Source organism: Scardinius erythrophthalmus, assembly GCF_964197995.2.
Source record: "Scardinius erythrophthalmus genome assembly, chromosome: 19".
Lineage (NCBI taxonomy): Eukaryota > Metazoa > Chordata > Actinopteri > Cypriniformes > Leuciscidae > Scardinius > Scardinius erythrophthalmus.
In genome coordinates, this window is record NC_138239.1 from 22,846,145 (window position 1) to 22,863,999 (window position 17,855).

The window sequence follows — 17,855 nt, forward strand, 5'->3', positions numbered from 1 at the left end:
ATATGCAATACAATTTGACTACAAAAAGCAGTGTAACATTTTGTATTAACCTGTTTCTAATAGAAAGAGTCTCGACTACTACTAAAAATCTTTGTAGAGTCTTGACTACTACTAAAAAAAGGAGTAAAGACAAATAAAAAGAGCAAAAATTAAATGAAAACTAGAGTACAAATACAATAAGGTCAGCATTTCCCACAGTGCAATTAAAGATTGATGCAGAACGATTTTGGCATCCTTACCTGACTCCTGTCCTTGTCCACCTTCTTAAAGCACTTATTTAGGGACAGATTGTGCCTGACTGAGTTCTTCCACCCCGTGGGGGCGTTGGCAAAGTAAGGGAAGTGTTCCAGGATCCAGTTGTATATGTCTTTAACTGGCAGTCTCTTAGAAGGGGCATCTTCTATTGCCATGAAGATGAGGCAGCTGAACGAATAAGGAGGTTTGCAGTTGGGGTTCTGCTTGGCGTCGTAAGGGAGATCCGAGTGGGCTGGGGAGGGTGGGGTGTCATCGTCCAGGTCCTGGACAGGGCTGACGCTTCTCAACACGGGGTCACCGAAGCTGTTGAGCAGGTTCTTGCTCTCGTGGAGCCAGTTGAGGTTGGTGAGTTCCTCGTCCTCCACGCTGCCCTTCTCCAGTTTGATGATGGGAAGAGCCAGGTCCATTTCCTCGGCCTCCTGTAGGGCGCGCGTTATGGAGCTCGCCTGATAGAACTGGCTCAGGCCGCTCGCGACGCTGACCCCGGAACTTTCCAGCTTCTTACTGGGAGGCATAACCGGACCCATTTAGACCAAGGCTCCTACAAAATACACCAAGGAGAACAAGATCACAATCAAAGAACGTCAAAGGTGAAAATAAAACACATTAAGAGCACCATTTGGAACAGAGTCAGTGACTACAAAGCAGGCTTAAGACATACTTTGCAAAGGCACAATCCAAATCCAATACAAAGCTATTGTAGAAGTTTACAGACTGACTGTCTTGCAAGTTGATTTAGATCACTTGATGTTCAGATCACAGCCTTTACCTCCAAGGGACAAAGCATTCCTCTGAGAGCACTAAAAGAACGAGGCAATGAGAATCAGTCTGTCAACAGCAAGAATGCACGGCACGTCAGTCAGCTCTCAGAGAAGATGGAACAGCTACAGAGCAACTGAAGAAGCCTTGCTATAGTGTGAACTATTTCAAGTAAATGGAATATAATACTCAAGGTCATCCACAACTGATCTGCTCTGTCTGTTTTATGTTCTCTCAGTTGCTCTTTTTATAGTTGTACACAGATGAAAAATAAAGATATCAATACATATATAATGTGACAAATGTTATACAATGATTAAATGTGACAGTAAAGGCATGTAGCTATAATGTTACACAAGTTTTTGAACTCAAATTAATGTCTGTCTTTTGAACTTTCAATTTATCAAAGAATGAATAATGGTTTCCACATCAGTAATGAGCAGCACAACCATTTTCAACATTGAAGATAATAAGGAACGTTTCTTGAGCATCAAATCATCATATTAGAATGATTTCTGAAGGATCATGTGACCCTAAAGACTGGAGTAATGATGCTGAAAATTCAGCTTTACCATCACAGGAATAAATTACATTTTAAAATATATTACAATAGAAAATTTTTAAAGGGATAGAAAGTAAAGGGTTACATTAGTGTGGATTAGAACCCATAAACATTACCACTGCACCATACTTTAAATCATACTTTATATTAAATTGCCGATCCATGCGTTTATCCACTGACCTACAAAATCCCAGGATTGACAGAGGCAATTAGGAATGAAGGAAACTGTCTAAAGTTCATTTGTACAAAGAGAACACAAAAAACTAATTCATAAACCATATGACCATAAATCATAAACTGAAAATGAATGAAAATGATTTCAGTTTTAAATTAGCTAATACAGATCAACATATACTGCCCAAAACATTTAAAGAATCAAAAATCGTATACAGGGTTTTTCCTGGCTCAAAATGAGGCGGAGGTGGTAAAATCCTAATAATGTATTTTAATAATAAGGTAATTAAATATTATTTTTCATAGATCATCATATAGCCTAATGTGTTTTCGGCATTATTTTTGTGGGTGGAGGTTGGTACCTCTAGGGGGGTCCGGGGGCAAGAATTTTTTGTACATTTTAAAGATAAATTCATTAATCTGGTGCACTTTGAGTCACCCAAATCCACTGTTAAAAATAAAAAAATCCACCCGCAAACCGCCCATATTCTTTGATTTAGATATCTGCATCTGATCACATTACAATTATTCAAATTCTCAGTGTTAAGCATGATAATATGGTAACATATCACACTGAAGTTGGCTAATTAAAAATGAACAATTTAAGAATTTAAGAATTAAGTTCTTCTTTTGGCAAAATTACATTTCCTCAATAGCCTTAACAGAGGCTTTACTCCATTCAAACTTAAATTGTCAATGTTTCATTACATCGCTGTTTGAAAACAGAATAATTTTTTGTACCTTTATAAGGTTTTATTTTATTAAATGTTTGCTCCATCTTTCATTTCAAATTCTTAAATTTGATCAATATATTCAATTAAAATAAGACATTAGGCTGTTTCCAATCAAATTAAATAATTTACATTGAAAAATTATAACTGTATTAAATTAGATTATTTTAAATATTTTTGAATATACAAATAAGGAATGTTGAAAAGAATTATACTTTATGAAACTAAACCGCCAGTAGGAGGCGGCAGGCGACCGTCTTAATGAGCGAGTCATTGAGTCATTCATTCAAACGATTCGTTCAAAAGGCTTCCGAATTCCGAATGAGGCAGTTTATGAATAGGTAATTGAATCTTTGACTCAATCGATTCGTTCAAAACGCTGAATCATTCAGTAATGAAACACGGCTGAGTGTTGCTGTGAGATACGTTACGGTTCTGCTGTGATCTTTGTTTGGAACTATTTCCGCTGCAGAAACAGAACAAAAACAGTCATTGCGTCTCAAATGTAAGTGACTTAATTTTAACTATTTGTTTATTGAACTGTTATGAAATCAGTCTAGGTTTCAGTCTTGATGGCATTCAGGAAAACATCACACTGATCGTGTGTAGCCTAGGCTATATATTGTTTCTTAACTATAATATGTTATAAATAACAGCACGAACCTCAACAGCGCAACTTTGTTACCGTCAGTACATTAGGTAGGCCTATATTATCAACTATAGGCTATCAATCGCCACTTACATTAATTTAAATAAAACAGAATCATCCTCACGTTTTCGGTGATTCGGAATATTTTTATATTAAATTTTTTTTTAATCAGGGCATTTGTTCGGATGGGCTACAATTCTCTCTCACTTTTCCCTTCAAAAAAGAAAGAAAGAAAAACACACGTGTCCCGGACAAAGTATATGGTCCCAGACAAGCGTTATCGAGTCCTCCTGGGTAGGGTTGCACCAGCCGTTCGTAAGTTCTTTCTTAAATTGGAACGTAAAGTCCACACTAGAGGCTTAGTAACTACTAGCTAGTTTGTAACTAACTCTGAACTTTATTCCGTTGCACCATTTGTTCGTAAGGCAGAACGTAGCTAGTAGGTCGTAAGCTCTCCATAAAGTAATGCGTAGTCGCATAATATGACGTTTAGCCTCGATGATCCAATAGCATCCTTCAAATACGTGAGCAGATGTTGTGTTGAAATGCTGTGAATTTCAGTTTATCCTTCATTCTTTTGCCTCACGTTACTAACGGTAAAAATACGTTTCCATTAAATACTTGATCATGAATAGCATACGTGTTTTTATATGTAAATAACATTCAGAAACTGTATTTGAAATGAAATGAATAAGGATCAATAAATAAATATTGATACAAAAAACATAAGAAATTACGTTTATTGATTTATGACATGCACAACATGGACCGATGCACACAGCGATGTGCTGTTTAGGATGGGTTTGTGTTAAAGATAGCCGCTAACAAAGTAATCTTTTCACATAATGTTCTCTCTCTTAAAATGTAAGTGAGTGTAAATGTCAGCATAAATAATCATATATGTTTAAAGAATTGAAGTCTGTCAGGTAAAAGAAGAGCTTATTGATGCAGTTCAGTCTGTCTGATATTTTATTCCATCCGTTACTCCTGATCGGAGGCTGCCGTAAATATTTAGTTTATACGTAGAGTTACGCTTCAACTAAGTTTAATGGTGCAACGCAAAAATATTTAGAAGTGCGCAAGTCGTTACTTAGTGTTCATTTACGTCAAAACTAGGCTAAGTTATAACTTACGCACAGCTGGTGCAACCGGCCCCTGATCCTTGATTGGTTTTCCATGAAGAGAATTACGTTGTTGAAAACGAAAGTAAAGTGACGCACGTTCATTGCGTTTTACCGAGTTCCGTGTCTTTATTAAACTCAACACAAAATTATTTATCTGTCATCCACCCTCGATTAATTGGAATGGAATGTTTTTATTACTTCTCCGCGCGCAGCAGCAGGACTATACGGTTTGAGAATGGACACAAGCGGTAACCGCAACAGAACCGTCACGGTGGAAAAAGTGTATCTGACCATGAGTGTCTGTCCGAGTTTTGTCGAGAGCCGGAGGCGGCACGAAATTTGACGGAGGCGGCCGCCTCATAATTCTCTATGCAGGAAAAACCCTGGTATATATATATATATATATATATATATATATATATATATATATGCATAATTATATATAAAAATAAATAATTATGCATAACTTAATATCTATGAGATAATGCTGCCTTCATGTGATATGGGAAAGTTTTGATTACAAGCTCATCGTATTCAAATTTCGACTTGAGAGGGTGTTCATGTCCAATTTTTAACTAGGAAACTGGTATTTGAGATTATTCAGTAAGTCTTGCCATTTTAGATGTCACCATAACCAGTTCGTTTGTTACTTTTCCACATTTTAAAACAAAATGACAGCTATAGTACTACTAACCAAAAAATATCTCACTATCTATGTCAGGGGTGTACAATCAATCCTATTCCTGGATATCCACCTATCAGCAGAGTTCGGTTCCAACCTTGATCAAACACACCTGTCTGTAATTATCGAGTACTCCTGAAGATCTTAATGGACTACTTGCACAGTTACTTCCGCGTTCTAGTTAGTAGCCTACATATCGGGAGTTTCCGGTTAGAGCGTTCAGCGCACCTACATAAGCCCTACATGATAATGCAGATTATCACTATGTTTAATGGCTGCCAATTGATAATGATCTCTGTATTAATTATCTTGAGCCTGCTGAAATGTTCCCCTAAATATATTTAAATATATATTTCTTTCCAACTGTGCATTCTGAATAATAAATAGGCTAAATATATTTATCCACTAACCTGCAGCAATATGCTCATCTTCTCATTAACCTTTTTTTTTCTCTTTCTGACATTTTATACCTGTAGGGTTTACATTTTTAAATGAAATTGACTATTAAAAGGATTCCTTGTGTGCGCTGGTGTTATTCCAGTCTTTTAAAATAGTTGAATGAATGCTCGTGACGTGCCTGTAACGATGTTAAATAGGCTAGGCTAGGCTAGGCTATTTAATCAATAACGCACACAGCGAAGAGGAGAATGACAGTCAACTACTTTGAATATTACAGCATTTTGGGCATAAACGTACATATTGAAAAGATTGACATTGAAAAATGACACAGAATGATTCAAATATTTAATCTAAATAAATAAATGTTCGTGGTTCGTACTGATGTTATTCATCTGTTCTCATACACTTCAGCGTCGCGGTCACTAGTGTAGACGAACACTGACACCCTGTGGTGAAATAATGGCGTATTTTTAACACCCGCTGCTTTCTCAGATCGGCTTGGTTTGGATTAAAGCTTCATGTTCCGATAAGTTTTGAAAATTCTGCACACAATAAACATCAGAATATACCTTCTCCTGTCAATAAAAATTGCGGACACTCATTTTAGGTGGCGTTTGTTCAACTCATTGACCACACATTGAAAGTAAACATAACCGGAAATAAGTGAGACGTACTATTTCCAAACGGAAGTGCGTCACAAAGCTCGGTACAAGTGGCGTTGTGTTTGATCAAGGTTGGAGCTGGACTTTACAGGGAGGTAGATCTCTGGGAACGGGATTGGGCATCCCTGATCTATTTCAATACACTATTCTATAAAGATCTGGGTGCGACAGAGGGGAAAGATGTCAATCACTGAATCAAATACTCAGAACATGACACCAGAAAAACAGACTGCGACCTTCCCCATGGATCACAAAGATCAATTTATGTGGCGCTGTCTCTCTTGTCTCACTCTCTCGCTCAACACACTCGATCTATCTGCAAAAGCAATTACTAGAAATTCACATCAAACAGTTAAATACTGCCCAAAATAATTCCATGAAAATATATTTAAAAAATCAAACATTGCTTTTCCTCTTCAAAGAGCAGATTAAGTTTTTCTAAAACAATGTGACCTCAGCTTCAAACTGCTTGTCGTTTAGAATAGAGAAATACTTAAATATTATACTTCAGCGCTGTGGGGCAGGCAGCATTTTGAAGGGGAATGAAATCACCATGTTCAAACTAGCCATCCGCACATTGAAATGCAACACGGACACTAAAATCATTCATGAAAAATCAATGTACTGCATCTTTCCAATGAGGAGCGCTCATTTCACTCACCCTCCGATGGGGCGCTCCGGTCCCGTGAGCCGCTGCACAGGAAAATTATATTACAGCTGACAGTAAAGTAATTTAATTGTACTGTTGCCATGACAACACAGGGCTCTGTTTAGGCCTAATTTGCTGGCAACTGCCAATAGTGTCCCGAGAGACCCGAAACTTAATTCTTGACCATTATTTCCAACATCAAAGAAAGTTTTTGCAAAAGACTTTCGAGTATCATACGACAACGAAGTGTAATCCATCCTGATTTATTTGAAAACAAATTTTCATCACATTTGCTGTCTTTTAAACTTTTTCAAAGTCTTTCATTTAGCTCAAAAAGAAACAAGCAATGGAAGAGATTTCATTTGAGGGTGATTTTGAAGCTCTTGGACTAGCCACATGACATTTGAACATGAATTGAAACTCAAAAATCTAGAACAATGAATTTGACATTAGCCTCAAAATACAAACTTTAACACTGTGTTCACATTTGTAGGTCAGTTCTGTTGGTTCTTTTGGTCCAGGCCAAAAAAGAAAATTATACATTTAGTCCTGGTTCACTTATTGTTCACACTGTCATTTTTAACACAGAAACTAAAGATACAACAATTTATATTGTTTATTTTGTGAAGGAACTTGTCGAACATCCAAACAAATACCGTGTTCTGGACTAAATGCGTTTAGTGTATGTGCGTAGATATGATGGTATATGATGGAGCGGAGAACTTGTGAAGAGCTTATAAAATGTGTAAAGGAGTCAAAACAGCGGCAGGAATCCCTCCGTCACACACACGAACGAAGATCTTCTGCAAGGAGACGCGGTTCTGATACCTGTACCGAACTGTGATGGGCAACTTCGCGACCATGACGAGAAAAAACATGTATGCTTAAGCATTCTTTCCCTTTTAGGGTTGCATATTGTGATATCATGTCCTGTTTTTGGTTTGTTTACATGTCTTTGGTTCGTGTTGCGTTCATATTTCAGTCAAACCGCACCAGAGTACATTACACTTATTCAAATGAACCGCACTAACAGAGCAATTGCACCAGAGTTCGTTTTAATCCAACCAAACCTGCCATGTGTGAGCACACCCTAAGCCCACGAACCAAAATAGAACAATGATTGGGCCAAAAATAAAGGAAAAGCATGTACGTATACCGTTTCCCACATAGTTGTGAATGACACATTGTATCTGAAGTCCAGGCTCAGGTTTGTTTCTCTGAGATTGTGTTTCTCTGGCAAATAGCTATAAATGTGCTCCAGTCATGCGTCCAGATGACAGAAAACCAGATCACAGAGGGTGGGTTAAAGCTACAGATAATTAGGCATGATGCTCTGATCAGAGCCCAAATACCATCTGCCTGTCTAAATCAACATTTGTTTGGCAGCCTCATCATAAATCAGTGATTAAATGCATGCATACATGCAGTTAGTGTTTAATATAGTCATATACTGTACATATGCATATGCAAGCAACCGGCCGTTGGAGCTTGAATAAATTAACGTCCGCTCGTGTCTGCCATGTGTTAAAATGCATAACGATCTTCTATGAACAGCTATGTTCATTTGCATGCCAGCATGACTGACATAACAAAGACAACACAATGACAAAGAACAGGACTTTGTTCCCTCATCACCCATCTTAACATCTGACTATTAACCGCATACACGAGTGCCAAGAGAGATCCTCTATTCAACATGCAGACACGGACCGTCCTGATGTTACAAGCCGAGCGACTGCCAAACTGTCATTGTTTTGCTCGCTTGATTGGGAGAGCTGCGTTAAAACAAGCACAAAACTCATTTAAAGTGGGTCAAGAACAAGTAATGAGTGTATTCATGCTGGTAATAAATCGCTCACTGAGTCACTCAGCCACAAAAACAAAAAAAGTAAACTTTATGTACGACTTGACTTCTAACACGGCACATTCTCAACAAATGATTAAAATGAGACTAAACTAGATTTTTACAACATCAGAAGAAAATGTGAATGTGCAAAATGTTCATTATGCTTGGGTTGTAGCCAGGATGTTACTATGCATTTACTAAGGTGTTTTCAACCTATTTCTATGCAGTTGTTTGGTCATTGCGTACTGGACCAAGTACTCCTACCCCAATCTTTTTCTCTCTTCATGCAAACCTGTCAATGGGGTTTGAACGAGTGGAGTTTCCTAGAAGAGTTTATTTTGTTGCTGGAGGGTAAAAGCATAAAGAAAAAAGACTACACTGCAAGTAATCAGATTTAAGGATACTTCAGCTTTACATCAAAACAACTGCCATCCATCCCCACAAGACCCCAGATTCCGACACACATCACACTTAATATCCATCTGACATATAAATGTGCCTGTGAGAAAGTAAAAATAAACTCTGTACCTGCTCTGAGATTTCATTCATAAGCTTGGCGTAGGCTTCTCTCGGCTCTTGTGACAAACACTTTCCTTCCCTCTAGACAGAAAGACATTTATGTGTAATCTCACACCACGGTACCCATAATTCCGAGGCACTCCGAAGTACGTAATATCTTGCTTTTGAGGGCATAAACACTCCACAGCCTACGTCAAAGTCCCGGCAAGCCTTGACTCATCTGCTTGGAGTGTTTACCTGTGAGAATTCCCTGAAAGGGTGTGACCTTCGGAAACCCCTCCTCTTGTGGAATTACATGTCATGCCCCACTAACCTGACTGGCGAAGCCCCGCCCCTCCCCCGTATCCGATTGGACGCAGGCCTGTTAGCTCCTATGAGCTGCAGAGACATGTTTCAATGAAAACCGCCACAAGTAACATCATTTACATGTGAAAAACAAACAGAAGAAGACTTAGCTGGAGGACTCCTGGCATTTTCTTGAAGCAGGTAATCCACATGTTTGGCGCTTTGAAAACAAATCCAGTCTTGGACGAACAAAAAGTCATGTGCTGTCAATACCCGAGGAACGAGGGAGAGGTGAAAGGTCACGTTCTCTCTGCCGCAGAGGCAGTAAATAGCTGCACTCAGCCTGTTTTTAAAGCAGTTCTCTTATCACTCCACAACAGAGAAGTGGCAGGTAGAGATTTCATACGGCTCAAAGCAAAAAAAAACATGTCCAATTCAAAGCCTCAACTAAGCAGACACAAAACCACTATTTGGCGTTCAAATAGCCCCAATTACACAAGAAATAATCAAAGGGCTTTAATCTTGGCATGAAAAAAAAAACATTGCAAAAGTTGCAGTGAGTCTTTTTATCCCATTTGAAACTAGAGCTTTTGATTACAGCTGGTCTGTGCAGCGCTTTGCTCACAGTATTGTTATGCCCAGAGCCAAGTATTGAGCAAGAGTTTCCACAGCTTAACACGGTTATCATGGGTTAGTACTTGCAGAAATGATTTACAACCACTCTTTTGATTAATCTACCAAGTGTATTTAATCAAAGCCAAAAACTCTTGTGAACAATTTCACTATGCTGGTTCACACAGAGTCAAACCAGCAATGTTCCAGGTTTAATACAGGTTCAGATTTATTCAACAACATTCAGGTGGATGTGTCTGGCCATCTTGTACCATTTAAAAATATTTCAACATTTAAAAACACGTCCTAAAAACACTAGTCAACTTTGAAAATATGTAGTTTGAGACATTGTCTCCTCTTCCATCTACCCCAGAAAACAGCCTCATTTTACCCTCTGTGAAAGAGGTGAGAGCAGACCATATTTTAAACTGTATCTGAACACATCTGGTATATTAATGAAGGTCTGGCTGAATAGAGTCTCCTTTCAAATGTTGTGTTAGAAACTTTGAATCCATAGCCTACCAAGCTACACTGGTGTAGTAGTATAGTCTAAACTGCTACTGTAACTGACTACTGACTAAAAGCAATGCTAAAAAAGATGGCTAGTTAGTAGCCATTTAAAATTTCAAATAACAAATACAATAGCAAATAGTTTTGTATAGAATGCATATATGTATTCTTATTCTTTTCTTAAATATTTGAAAAAATATTATATTTTATAAAAGATGATAATTAAATACAGTAAAATAATATTACGTAATAAAGCAATATATTTAATATTTATTTTAGAAATTCAATAATAATTATATATGTCATTTACAATTTAATCACAGCATCAATTTTGGCAGATTTGGCAGAGTTTTTGAATAAATAAATAAAAATCTCAAAAAGGGTAACATTGAAACTATAAATATAAAGATTAACTAAATATTAGTATTCTGCTATAAATATAAGACGTAAAATACTATCCAGAGCCTCAAATTGGTGAACTTTTTTTCATCAGTTAATTTACATTAGAATGAATCAGATTTTCCAGTGCTACATATGAGAGCATGTCTGATTATTGCCTCAACTCACTCGGCAGTAAAACCACATGCAAATGCAAGTGTCACTGTAAACAGCAATGTAGCTTTGTGGTTGCGCTACACTGCTACTACTTGGAAAAAGTCTCTTGAAAAACCTGCAGTATTTCAGAAACAACTGAGAAACTGTCATGCAACTGTTAAATATAGCTTACTCAGTAGAATCACTAAATTTAGTCTCCAACACTACTGTTTTCCCCTTAATGTCCCCTTCCTAAGCCTTCCTTTTTGAAATCCTAACAAGGTTATTTACTAGAAAAGAAATATGGTCAACAAGAAAGTATTCTTATTGTTAATTCTGTAATTTTAGTAGTATCTGTCATTTCAGTAGTATCTAAATTATCCTGTTCTAATTTAAGCACACAAAGCTGGATTTAAGATATGATATTCTAAAATTGTTCTATCTCACTGCGGACAATAAGCAGATTACGTGAATGTTCTACCTAGCTGAGAGCTCATTAAAGCAGAAACAAAGAATTGATAGTGTCAGAGGCTGCATATATTTTCCCCACAGAGGTCATCAGGGTAGATTAGCACTGTTCTGTTGAGATAGAAACTCCAATTCCTGTCCGTGAGGAGAGGTTCAGTCAGGCTGCAGCGAGAACTGTGTCACTTTGGTTAGTCCGAGCCACACGGGCGTCCGTTACCCTGGTAACGGGAGGATGGCTGGGACAGAGTGACAAGCTGTGTTAATTCTTTCACCCGTAAACCCCAAAGGATCACCACCATTTCTCTTCATTTCCATCGGAATCTGAGACCCCATTAAAACAGTCCGATTTCCACCACATCTCAGCTTATTACCACCACAGTTTCATTCTTTTTTTTTCTCCCCTGGATTTCCTTATTGGATACATCAGAGGCAAAGAAAGGTACAAATTGAACAAGAGCTTTGAATAAATGCTGTAATGGATCTCCATAAAAGTACATGCTGTGTTCAGATGTGGATTTATATCCATAATGTAATCACGCTTAATGGATCTCAATCACATCTACCAACCCCCTCATGAAGCAATGCAGCCTCCACCACTAGCATTCTGACAGCAGGGTTTGGATCTCAGGTCAGCCTCTCTATAAACAGCACTGGACTTCTCTTTGCATTTGCAGAAAAAAATAATATTACAATGTCCAGAGATCAATTTCAGTAGTACATTGAGTTTAATGTATTGCCATAGAAGTCATGTTTAGCATGATAGTTTCATCCTTCCATCTACTATAATACAATTGTCGCGAGATTCTTCAGATCAGAGAATAAATACATATATTTGCTTCAAATGCTTGTGTACCTTAATGGTCTGGCAGTAGAACTTTTGTTAATCGTGTCATTTACTGTACAAAATAGACAAAATATTACAAAATATACTACAAAATAGTGGTTTAGTGTTTCTGGGTTCTAATCCACCCTAGTATAGGTTTTTTTTTTTTTTCTCATTACAACCAAAGATGTTCATCAGCGATAGTACGTCAAGAGCATGGACATGTTTGTATGCATTTTGTTTTGTGATTTCATCATAACTAATAGAGAGTCTCCGAAACGGGATAGGTTGAAGCGCTCGTCTGTGTGAAGTGCACGAGCGCCAAGAGAGCACAGTTGCCTTCCGCCAATGATAACAGCCGCAACGAACGCTCAGCATGACTTCAAAGACAACATATTCCAGCGCCAGATCACCTCTTATTTAACAAACGAATGAAATGAATGCTCTGCTAGTCAACTGGAGAGGTTTCATTTGTATAATAGTTACATCCATGCCGCACCCATCACGCAGCAAATTACACATATGTGGAAATCCCCGTTAGCAATGACTAAACTGTAACACATCAGGATTATGATTTCAGTTTCTACTTTGATTCAAACCAGGGACCTTTGTGACAGCAGTTGCGATCCACAACCATTAAGCAACCACCACCCAGGACAGGCCTGTGTGGGGCTGGAGGGGACATACGGTGATAAGATCAGAATGGCTGCAGCTCCCAACCCGGCAGAGATGAAACGCATTTGACGATAGCACATCTGACAGAGCTGCTGTGTTGATGCATATGACCCACTACACCACAGAGCCCGGCATTATCACACAGCAAATCAAATGGACCCGGCTACCATGGAGCGTTTAAACCATGTGGACACACATAGACACACACCTTGACATTCAAATTCCCTCAGAATTCTCCTCCCATAGGTTTATATCTTCTTTGTGACGCTTGCCAGACGGTGAGATTGCACGGCAGTCGAGCTGGGCTGAGGTTTAACATTTCACAGAAGGTCAGTGAGCATAGTGTGATTTGAAATCCAGCAGCTTTATCTCTATTGCAGAAACCGGCCATCTCCCCATGAATGCCACTGCCCTGCTGGGTCTCAGCTAATACAGCAAAGCATCCAGGCATGAGAGTACAGGCTAATCTAATCCCAATGACAGAGGCGCAAACAGAGAAAAATGTCCGCACAACTCCCAGACACATGTACAGGCGTATCTCAACAGGAAACACAGGAGGATGGTGGGTCACTGTATCCTAGTCACCACACTCAACCTGGGGCGGCAGTATGATGGAGTAAGTCCCTGTTGTTGCAAGCTTCGGCTCAGGCCCTGCGGAGAACACCCGGGAGACAGGAAATTGAATTTGCCAGTGTATCGGTGACAAGGGAAACCCAGTTAGCAGCTGAGTCCAAGGATGCAGAGCCTCAAGGGGAGAGGGCACTTAATGAAAATTAAGACACTGCTCACCCAAAGCACTCAATTCAGCTGATCAGCGGGCCACAGTTGGACACAAAGTTTAGGAAGTTTTCAGTACCAGTTAGAAACAAAATGGGTTTCACTAGTCCGATCATGTCACTAAAGTATGAGAACTTACTATTCTTTTGTTTCTTTGTTTGTCCACTGGTGCTATATAGACACTTGCATGAAGAAACTCTCAAATGTGACATCAAGAACTCAGATCTCCTAAGAACCAAACAAGAACTCTTTCAAGTGAGGATATCAAAAAGTCTGGTAACAAGTCAATAAAAGTCCTGACCAACAGGTGTGTTTGCATGTTAACGTTCAAATGCATTACGTGATCAAAAAGACTGTCTTGCCAGGGTATTCATGTACAGTCAATTAACTGAAATAAAATAAAGTACAACATCTCAGGCTATAGGATAAATAGATAAATAAACACATTGTTTTTAATTGTTCCTTTGCTTAATTCTTAATTTATTATTGAACAAATTCCTTGAAAAACAATCACATTGAAACGTTTACTGTTTAATTTAATTAAAGTTTAATGTAAATTAATATAAAAAAATTGAAATAAAGACTGCATATTCTTTCTGCTGTGCATATTCGTTTCTGTATCGAGAATTGTTGACTACTGAAACTGTGGTACCACGACAAACCTACTATCCAGCAAAAAAGTGGTTCTTGAGAAGAAAAGGGTTCTTTGCTGAACCTAAAGTACTGCAATGAACCTTTTTTAAGAGGGTTATGTGCTGGCGGGGGAAAGGAAACTTCTTCCTGTTCACTCAGGCCACTCTAACAGGCTCCTAATGAAGGTGCGCCTCACGGGAACTCTTCAGTTGTAGTTTTTCTTTCTTTCTTTTTCCTCAATCCCAAAAGGAGGGAGGGATCAGTATATTGCTGCTTTAGGTTTAATAGCCACGTTAAATGAGCACAAACTGTCTCGCTGCGCAACACGTTTCATTAGTAAACAGCACTCAAGACGACAGTGCCACTCGGTACAATAACACGTAACAATGCAATTAATGGTGTTACATGCGGGCGGGGCCGCGGTCTCGGGTGCGCTGGGAAGATTATAATTGTTCCAGTCTGACTGCCTCTGGGAGCCTGCAGCGGGGGCATTCATTACCAGACTGAGAGAGAGAGAGAGAGAGAGAGAGAGAGAGAGAGAGAGAGAGAGAGAGAGAGAGAGAGAGAAGACACATGGAGCAGCAGCTAGACAGTACACCATAAGTAGACATAAGTACTCTTTCAAACCCAAGTGAGCTGCCTAAAAACAATAAACATAAGATGAAAAACCTACACTAAATGAAAATTACTGAAATAAGTTAAAACAACTAACTAAAATAAAATAAAAACTATTTAGAAATATTTTTAAAAAACTAATACAAATGACAAAAATAAAATATAACAATAAAAGCCTATTAAAATATTAATAACAACAGTATATAAGCATATATTAATACAATTTGTATCTCTGCTATATTATAAATGATAAAAAACTAAATATATAATTCAATTAAATATATGAAATGCCATCTGAAAATTTCTTCTAGAATGGTCATTTTTATCAAGCTTGTATATTTAAGTGCAGTAATTTCACTTTAATGGCAATGAAAATTACCTGTTAATTGTCATTTAAGTGAAATTACAGAACTTAAATATACGAGCTTGATAAAAATTACCATTCTAGAAGAAATTTTCAGATGGCACTTAGAGGCTTTTGCATCTGAACTCTTCATATATATATATATATATATATATAAAAAATCTAAATGTAATGTAAATAAAACTAAAGACTGCATGTGCCATTTGAGACAGGGCCTTATAAGCATAAGAATACAGAAATATTGGGTAAAATTTTATTTTAAATTACACTAAAGTACTTCGATACTGGTACTGAATGAAATGTTAGTTATAATTATTATTATTATTATTTCTATTGTTATTTTTTTCACTGAACTTGCAGCAGATTCTGGAATTGCATTCTCTTTGCATTCTGCTGCTTTAGAATTTGGCTAAAACAAGCTAACTTAGAAAGTTTTTAAACAACCTTCTTCCTAAAATGGTCACTAGAGCATTTTTCACTTTTAGGCTGAACGGTTATAAGAATGGTAAGGAAAGGTTCCAGTTATTTTCCACTTGAGCCTGGTTCGGCACGGCACGATTACAAACCGTTTTCAGCACGGTTGGCTAACGTTTGCTGGTAGAATGCGTGTAAGTGACGTCGCAAATCAGGATTGGTCACTTGTCTGTTGCCTGATTGCCAGTTTCTCTGTAGCCCACTATTTGCGCAATGTAAACACAAATTTATAATACAATTAAAATAAATATCTGATTATCCTCCATAACGTGGCTATTTACATCTAATATCATCTGTAAACTCTTGCATTACCAACAACTGATGCATCTGTACTACATTCCAAAGAGCTCCATTATCAGCCCCACAGTGGAAAATGAAACCATATCCATATCGGCTGGGCCGGATCAGCACGGAATGGAACGGTTAAGCAAAGAGAACGGTTTGGCCCAAAAGTGGAAAAGCAGCTTAGGTTTTAGAGCAGAGCAATTGACAAAAACAAACAGCAACAGCACAGGCACAGTGTCCTTTTTCCACATTTACTACTCAAAGGAGAAGACAGCACGCAAACCGTTTGTTCTTAAATGAAAGTATATTCGTCCCCAAACAAAAGCATTTTGGAGTGCATTCCTTTTGATCTACGTCTCCAATGTCTTCCAGAGGAGTCAATAAAAGCTATACACCGGCTCCTTTACGAGCCCTGCAGATATATATTAGAGGGGTCTTACTGATTCAAAGCACAGCCATAAACACAATGGCAGGCCTGGCTCAGTGATAAGCCTCCCTTAGTGGAGACTGATGTTATCGGAGCGAGCACTGGACTGAGAGAAGGACCAAGGTGACGTTGAACTCCTTCGAGGGCGAGAGACACCATCAACTGAGTATATCACAGTTCAGTATAGGACGCAACTCTTTATCCCTCGCACATGGACACATCACGGCCCAGGGAGCAGATTCTCGACTTTCAGCAGAAATCCTGCTAGATGAGGTTGTAAAGCAGTCTTAATCTTTAATAACCTGCATGGATCAGAAACGTTCATTCACGCACCGATGATAATACCATCTCTGGTACCTCAGGATCCACCTCTAATCACCCATCATCCTCCTCTACAATGGCAAACAGGGACATAAACAAGAACAAAACATACAAATTACTGTCAATTAACCCAGTGGTTCTCAATCCCGGGCCTGGCGTACAAACCACACATGGGGCTAATTAAACTCAATAAAAATCCTGAAGCCTCAACCTTTTTTTTACCGCCTTTATTTTATTTGAACTTCTTCAAGTACTGGAGTGATACGCAATGACATGTAAATTTCCCACTCCATTTCTCGTGAAGTGATGTATCGATGTTCCCTTGTTCCCTATGCCATTAACAGTGCCCTTTAAACTGAACATGTACGCTCCTTTCGGATTGAAAGCTTCCTTATCAGGGCAGAATATCCTGTGAAGGGCACTTACAGTCGAATTGAACGATAAGAGATACAAACAAAATGGGCAGAGTGTGAGTGTGTGTGTGTGTGTGTGTGGGGGGGGGGGTGTTGGGGGTGAGAGGAACGGGATTGAGAACCACTGTATTAACCACAAACACATTATAATTGTGATAAATACAAATAACTACATCTTTCAATCATAGTTGAGCACTTTTGAGTGACTCCTGAGCTCTCTTTGCATTTTTATATGCTCATTAAGACGTATTTAGTATATTTACTGAGCCATTTACCCCATGGTGTCATTAGCATAAATACAAATACTAATCATGGTGAGCACTTTCCATTGACTTCTATAGGTTTTATACTGAGCTAATAATGTTTTCTATCCTGTAAACCCAAACCTAACTCTCACATAAACCTTTTTGCATTTTTAGATTTTCATTAAGATATATTTAGTATATTTTCGGGCCATTTTCCTCATGGGGCCATCGGCTGGCTCACACAATGTTGTCAAAACCTAGTCCTAGCCTCAGACGTCACGCCTACAGACCGTTGGCTGAACATCTGACGTATATTACACACTGGATTTTCAAAGTCATCATCTGATTCTACAAATTCTACAGGATGTCTGGGAGATGCGTGT

At 38.3% G+C, this 17,855-nt stretch overlaps 1 protein-coding gene across 15 annotated transcripts in view; it reads right to left on the bottom strand.

Moving 5' to 3' along the window:
• foxn3 (forkhead box N3) overlaps positions 1-17,855 on the bottom strand; it is a 105,309-nt gene that overhangs the window by 71,649 nt on the left and 15,805 nt on the right. For 13 of the 15 annotated variants that reach the window (XM_081347073.1, XM_081347069.1, XM_081347071.1 and 10 more), the window contains one exon: positions 240-796. In XM_081347073.1, the coding sequence (XP_081203199.1) occupies positions 240-782 (543 nt within the window). In that variant the 5' untranslated portion in view covers positions 783-796. Of the gene's footprint in view, positions 1-239; positions 797-9,020; positions 9,184-13,126; positions 13,226-17,855 lie in introns of those variants that run through there. The other 2 variants (XM_081347072.1, XM_081347070.1) reach the window with 2 other exon arrangements.